Source organism: Heptranchias perlo, chromosome 17 (assembly GCF_035084215.1).
Source record: "Heptranchias perlo isolate sHepPer1 chromosome 17, sHepPer1.hap1, whole genome shotgun sequence".
Classification (NCBI taxonomy): Eukaryota; Metazoa; Chordata; class Chondrichthyes; order Hexanchiformes; family Hexanchidae; genus Heptranchias; species Heptranchias perlo.
The window spans coordinates 47,473,126-47,480,584 of NC_090341.1; the positions used below are offsets into that span (position 1 = coordinate 47,473,126).

The 7,459-nt window shown below is 55.1% G+C and overlaps 1 protein-coding gene across 1 annotated transcript in view; it reads right to left on the reverse strand.

Annotated features, from left to right (window-relative positions):
• Positions 1–6,922, reverse strand: part of arl8ba (ADP-ribosylation factor-like 8Ba) — a 50,897-nt gene extending 43,975 nt beyond the window's left edge. The window contains exon 1 of the mRNA XM_067998940.1: positions 6,654–6,922. Coding sequence (XP_067855041.1) covers positions 6,654–6,776 — 123 coding nt within the window. The 5' untranslated portion in view covers positions 6,777–6,922. The remainder of the gene's footprint in view (positions 1–6,653) is intronic.
• Between the last annotated feature and the right edge of the window lie 537 nt (positions 6,923–7,459).

Here is a 7,459-nt window from a genome sequence, read left to right on the forward strand (position 1 = left end):
CAATGCAACACTTCCTCAGAACTGCACTGAAATACCAACTGAAATTATATGCTCCAATCTTGGAGCAGGACTTGAACCCACAACCTTTTAACTCAGAGGCAAGAGTGCTACCACTGAGCCAAATTGATAGTACGGGAAGCTGGTTCAGGAAGCAGAAGTCTTTAGAGAACCTGAAGATGTTCCTCTCAGCTAAGAGTAGATAGGGGTTTACTCAGCAACTAACAAAGGCCATAATTAACCTAGGAGTGCTTATTGCACACTGGGTACAGAGTAGGACAAAAACAGCTCCATTTCTAAGCATTAGCATTCCTCAGAACAAATTAAAATTTATGCTATTTAGCAGTTTTCCTTCAGGAATCAACCACTGATCACACTATTTGCCAGTGCAGAATGATTTTTGCAACCTGATAATTCTGAGCAGAATTAAGATACTTGTCTCCTCATTTGCCTACATTGGCCTCAGTTTGATTCCACACAATAATCTTTAACATACAAATCAGCGCTCTCATACTAGAAATCCAATATCTTAAAATTTTACCCAAGATTTGCAATGAATTACATGCAAGGAAAAAGCAATGCTGCAAATCAAAGCTTTAAGAATAACTGCATCCGCATCTCAGAACAAGTGCGCATAAATCACCAACCTTCCATATGCCCTGACAATATCGCAGAACATGACCAGCGTCTAGACTGATGAGTCAAAAAAGGTCACTAGGGAACATTGAGTGATCATTACAACTCAGTCCTGACCTGCGTCAGCTATCATAGAATCTTCAAAAAACAATTTAACTTACAACCCTCAACCACTTTAGTTTAATCAGACAACCACAATATCACTGAAGTAACATTTCATAATACTGGTTAACTGCGTTGAGCAAACCATTTCTCAATTCGTGATTCCAGATGCAGTGCAAAACTGGGGCAATAAATCCTGAAGTGCATGTGTCCTATAACTGTCAGCCACCAAGGAAACAATCTGCAAGAGGTCACTTTCCAATCACCAGTGAGAAGGCACAATCATTATATTTTCACCTGCATCTCCAAACTCATCTAGTTTCCCCAAAAGTGGGTACTAGTGAAAATTAGTCTCACTACCTTGTAGGTTTCTACATCATTCCAAATGGCCTTCTAATTTACATATATTATTTGTAAACTGAAATTATTAGCATAATTACAAGTCTTACTGGTTCAGCATGCGTATTGGGATGTTTTACTACATTAAAGGCACTATATAAATGCAAGTTATTGTTGTCAACAGGTAAGTCGAGTTCACAGCTACAATTTGAGCACTTAAAAACCTGATTTTAAAGCACAAACTACTCAAGGAATCAATGTTACTCCATCAGCTAAGAGAATATAGGAACAGGAGTAGGCCATTCAGCCCCTCGAGCCTGCTCCGCTATTCAATTAGATCATGGCTGATGTGCACTTTAACTTTAACTAAAAATCTATGTATCTCAGTCTTGAAAGCTTCAATTAACCCAGCATCCACAGAATTCTACTATGTTCTAGATTTCTATGTGAAAAACTGCTTCCTGACTTCCCTCCTAAATGGCCTGGCTCTAATTTTATTACATCCCTCATTCTTGATTCCCCCACAGAGGAAATAGTTTCTCTGTATCTACCCTATCAAATCCTTTTAACATTTTAAACACCTCAATCAGATCACCTCTCAATCTTCTATACTCAAGGGAATACAGCCAAGTTTATGCACAAGAAAAACTATAAGGTACACATCAAAATATATTTTAATTGATCTGTTGCTTTTATCCTTAATATACCACCAGGGATCCAGCCATTAGCCACTTTAACAAATAATGCAAATCCCATGATTGTATTATGAATTATATGGTGTCCATCTCAGGTGCAAGGGCCTAATTACAGTTTAGTCACGTGAGGTGCACCAACAGCAAGGTCTTTTGCACACTGTCCTGTTAAACAGCATTTACTTTCTGCAGCAGCAGGCAGCCAGGTCAAGTTTAGACAATACAAATTTTGTTCAATCAATGCAGCTCAGGGTTCAAGTTTCCATTACACAAAGTATCTGGCTACCAAATGTTGCAGTCCCACAATTTCTCAGCACTACACTGACTGGTCTCATCATTTGGCCACATTTGCACTGCTTCGGCTACAGAAAGCCAAGCACCGTCCCCTACAGTCGCTCCCACTCAATGGCACGTTTAAAATAAATAATCACAGCATCTCTAAATGGACAAATTCTTTTGTTATGTGGACAAACCCAAGCTACCTAATGTGGCTTGGAATAACCTGTTAATGTGCACAAGACTTTGCCCAGATACAGACTTGCTCGATTATTTCCATAATTCACCTCTGGATCTCAGTACTTGCACCCACCAAATTCTTTGCCCCAAACAGACTGAATCAAGAGTTCATCCAGTCACGTCAAATAAACATGGGATTAACTTCCCACCTGAACCGCAAATGCAAACAAAATTATTGCCATTAGATTAATTCTGCACCACAAATCACAGACCCAGGTAGAAAAAGGATTTGAATGAGACCAGCATGTGATTTCCCCCTAACAGTTATCACAAGTCTCATCAGTCTTCAATGCCCAACTACAATCTTCACAATAAAACTGCAAAATGCTGAACGTTTTGCTGAAAGAAATAAGACTCATTTAAGCTAGTTATCCTCAGCAAAAGTCGCCAACTGAAATGCAGGTTGAACTAGGACGTGCAGTTTGCTAAGCTGGAACAAAAGGAGCCAGAAAGTAACATCCATGAAGATGAGAATGTAAATCATACATCCATTCCCATCTCCTTTCCTCTGCATTAATCTCCAAAGTCTTAAACAATTTGCATTTATATAGCACCTTTAATGTAGTAAAACATCCCAAGGCGTTTCACAGGAGCAATTTTCACAAAATTATAGTCCAACAGTTTTATTTGAAAATCGCAAGCTTTCGGAAGAGAAACAAGGGGTCTGGGCACACACTAAATGGTATTCAGGCTTTGTGTCCAACACAAGTTTGCTTCCCTTCCTATTACATTGGAAAGTAACATTCATCTGCTGCAAATAGCCTGGCTCTAATTCAAAGTTAGACTAGTATTAACATCCCAACTTAAATTTATTTCTCGTCACGTTGTAGAACCCAGCACATGCCCCCTCTGCAATCTGATGCAGCAGGGAGATGGTGCAGTGTAAACACCAAAGATAAAATTCAATAAGGAAATTCAATCTCCCCAATTGATCAGAAATATTACTGAGAATTATGGGCGCCTTTGCTTAGCAGAAAATTTAACAGGAAAGAAATTTAATTCTGCTCAAATCCAGATTTTGAGCTATAGTGGAATACCTTTGAACCTTAATTCTGTAACCCATGCAAGTCTCTTGCCATCCCATAAAGTGAACTCGCTCTCAATTTGGCTAAATCTACTTACAATTATCACTTATTGGAACATAAGTTTGGGTAAATCAGGAAAATGGGGCAGGACAACATCCCACAGATGTGGATTTATCAAAATCAACAGGGAAAAATCAAGCCTTTTTTCATTTCTAGACTTCTGTCCATGAGCAACATAGTAAAGACTGGTGACTGAGTTAGGGGAAAGCCATGTTCTTTTTCAGGATTATGGTTAAGCATTAATAATCCAGAGAATTGTCTCATCTGTTGGAGTAAGGGAGGGGGGGGAGGGAGGGTTGGAGGGGGGGGAGGGAGGTTGGGGGGGGGGAGGGGGGAGGGGAGAGGTTGGGGTGGAAAGGGAGAGGTGGGGGGGGGGGTGGAAAGGGAGAGGTGGGGGGGGGGGGGTGGAAAGGGAGAGGTGGGGGGGGGGGGGTGGAAAGGGAGAGGTGGGGGGGGGGGGGGGGTGGAAAGGGAGAGGTGGGGGGGGGGGGGGGGGTGGAAAGGGAGAGGTGGGGGGGGGGGGTGGAAAGGGAGAGGTGGGGGGGGGGGGTGGAAAGGGAGAGGTGGGGGGGGGGGGGGTGGAAAGGGAGAGGTGGGGGGGGGGGGGGTGGAAAGGGAGAGGTGGGGGGGGGGGGGTGGAAAGGGAGAGGTGGGGGGGGGGGGGGTGGAAAGGGAGAGGTGGGGGGGGGGGGGGTGGAAAGGGAGAGGTGGGGGGGGGGGGGTGGAAAGGGAGAGGTGGGGGGGGGGGGGGTGGAAAGGGAGAGGTGGGGGGGGGGGTGGAAAGGGAGAGGTGGGGGGGGGGGGTGGAAAGGGAGAGGTGGGGGGGGGGGGTGGAAAGGGAGAGGTGGGGGGGGGGGGTGGAAAGGGAGAGGTGGGGGGGGGGGGGTGGAAAGGGAGAGGTGGGGGGGGGGGGGGTGGAAAGGAGAGGTGGGGGGGGGGGGGGTGGAAAGGGAGAGGTGGGGGGGGGGGGGGGTGGAAAGGGAGAGGTGGGGGGGGGGGGGTGGAAGGGAGAGGTGGGGGGGGGGGGGGGGTGGAAGGGAGAGGTGGGGGGGGGGGTGGAAAGGGAGAGGTTGGGGGGGGGGGGGGGGGTGGAAAGGGAGAGGTTGGGGGGGGGGGGGGGGGTGGAAAGGGAGAGGTGTGGGGGGGGGGGGTGGAAGGGAGAGGTTGGGGGGGGGGGGTGGAAGGGAGAGGTTGGGGGGGGGGGTGGAAAGGGAGAGGTTGGGGGGGGGGGGGGGGGGTGGAAGGGAGAGGTTGGGGGGGGGGGGGTGGAAGGGAGAGGTTGGGGGGGGGGGTGGAGGGGGGTTGTTGGGGGGGGGGGGTGGAAGGGAGAGGTTGGGGGGGGGGGGGGGGGTGGAAGGGAGAGGTTGGGGGGGGGGGGGGGGTGGAAGGGAGAGGTTGGGGGGGGGGGGGGGGTGGAAGGGAGAGGTTGGGGGGGGGGGGGGTGGAAGGGAGAGGTTGGGGGGGGGGGGGGGGTGGAAGGGAGAGGTTGGGGGGGGGGGGGTGGAAGGGGAGGTTGGTGGGGGGGGGGGGGTGGAATGGGAGGGTTGGGGGGGGGGGGGGTGGAAGGGAGAGGTTGGGGGGGGGGGGTGGAAGGGGGGGTTGGGGGGGGGGTTGGTGGAAGGGGGGGTTTGGGGGGGGGGGGGTGGAAGGGGAGGTTGGGGGGGGGTGGAAGGGGGGGTTTGGGGGGGGGGGGGGGGGTGGAAGGGAGGGTGGGGGGGGGGTGGAAGGGAGAGGTAGGGGGGGGGGGGGTGGAAGGGAGAGGTTGGGGGGGGGGGTGGAAGGGAGAGGTTGGGGAGGGGGGGGGTGGAAAGGGAGAGGTTGGGGGGGGGGGTTGGAAGGGTGAGGTTGGGGGGGGGGGGGTGGAAGGGAGAGGTTGGGGGGGGGTGGAAAGGGAGAGGTTCGGGGGGGGGTGGAAGGGAGAGGTTCGGGGGGGGGTGGAAAGGGAGAGGTTCGGGGGGGGGGGGGGGTGGAAAGGGAGAGGTTCGGGGGGGGGTGGAAGGGAGAGGTTGGGGGGGGGGGTGGAAGGGAGAGGTTGGGGGGGGGGGGGTGGAAGGGAGAGGTTGGGGGGGGGGGGGTGGAAAGGGAGAGGTTGGGGGGGGGGGGTGGAAGGGAGAGGTTGGGGGGGGGGGGTGGAAGGGGAGGTTGGGGGGGGGGGGGGTGGAAGGGAGAGGTTGGGGGGGGGGGGTGGAAGGGGAGGTTGGGGGGGGGGGGGTGGAAGGGAGAGGTTGGGGGGGGGGGGGGTGGAAGGGAGAGGTTGGGGGGGGGGTGAATGGGAGAGGTTGGGGGGGGGGGGTGGAAGGGAGAGGTTGGGGGGGGGTGGAAAGGGAGAGGTTGGGGGGGGGTGGAAGGGAGAGGTTGGGGGGGGGGGTGGAAAGGGAGAGGTTGGGGGGGGGTGGAAAGGGAGAGGTTGGGGGGGAGTGGAAAGGGAGAGGGTTGGGGGGGAGTGGAAGGGAGAGGTTGGGGGGGGGTGGAAGGGAGGTTGGGGGGGGGTGGAAGGGAGGGTTGGGAAGGGAGAGGTTGGGGGGGGGGGTGGAAAGGGAGAGGTTGGGGGGGGGTGGAAAGGGAGAGGTTGGGGGAAAGGGAGAGGTTGGGGGGGGGTGGAAAGGGAGAGGTTGGGGGGGGGTGGAAAGGGAGAGGTTGGGGGGGGGTGGAAAGGGAGAGGTTGGGGGGGGGTGGAAGGGAGAGGTTGGGGGGGGGTGGAAGGGAGAGGTTGGGGGGGGGTGGATAGGAGAGGTTGGGGGGGGGTGGAAAGGGAGAGGTTGGGGGGGGGTGGAAAGGGAGAGGTTGGGGGGGGGTGGAAAGGGAGAGGTTGGGGGGGGGTGGAAAGGGAGAGGTTGGGGGGGGGGGTGGAAAGGGAGAGGTTGGGGGGGGGGTGGTGGAAAGGGAGGGGTTGGGGGGGGGGGTGGAAGGGAGAGGTTGGGGGGGGGGGGTGGAAAGGGAGAGGTTGGGGGGGGGGTGGAAGGGAGGGTTGGGGGGGGGGTGGAAAGGGAGAGGTTGGGGGGGGGGGGTGGAAAGGGAGAGGTTGGGGGGGGGGGGTGGAAAGGGAGAGGTTGGGGGGGGGGGGGTGGAAAGGGAGAGGTTGGGGGGGGGTGGAATCGGGGGGGGGGGAATCGGGGAGGGGGGGGTGTTCGGAGGAGAGGTGAGGGTGGGGACAGTGTGTTCGGAGAGAGGGGGGGGGGGGTGAGCGATGCGGGGGAGGGGCGAAAGGGGTCTTAAAAAGCAGGAGTAAGAGGCCCAGACCCACCCTCTCCCCCCCAGCCGGCCGCGGGCCGAGCCGCTCACTCACCGCGATAACGTTGACGAAGGTGGTCTTGCCCGAGTACTGCAGCCCGACCAGCGTCAGCTCCATCTCCTCCTTCCAGAACAGCGACTTGATCCAGTCCAGCAACCGGTTGAAAAGCGCCAGCATCCTGCGGGAAACCTGGGGGTCAGAGCCGGACCGAGACAAGGCCGCTGCCGAGAGCCTGGGGTTATCGCCGGGCCAGGAGACCGAGGAGAAGCCGCTGCTCACACAGCACCGGAAGCGATGGTTGGTCAGGTGACTGGGAGCAGAGAGACCCTGGGATATTGGAGGACTTGGCGCTGGAGGAGCCGCCTGCCCGGCCACCGCAACAGAAATAGCGGAGCGGCGCCTGCAGCGCCCACTAGAGCTCAAAGCGGGGCCCAGTGTCTGCACTGTTCCCCGACATAGACCAGCAGCACCCCCACTGCATGGAACATTGACCAGCAGAACCCCCCACTGCATGGAACATAGACCAGCAGCACCCCCACTGCATGGAACATAGACCAGCAGAACCCCCACTGCATGGAACATAGACCAGCAGCACCCCCACTGCATGGAACATTGCCCAGCAGCAACCCCACTGCATGGAACATAGACCAGCAGAACCCCCACTGCATGGAACATAGACCAGCAGAACCCCCACTGCATGGAACATAGACCAGCAGCACCCCCACTGCATGGAACATTGCCCAGCAGCACCCCCACTGCATGGAACATAGACCAGCAGCACCCCCACTGCATGGAACATAGACCAGCAGAACCCCCACTGCATGGAACATAGACCAGCAGCACCCCCACTGCATGGAACA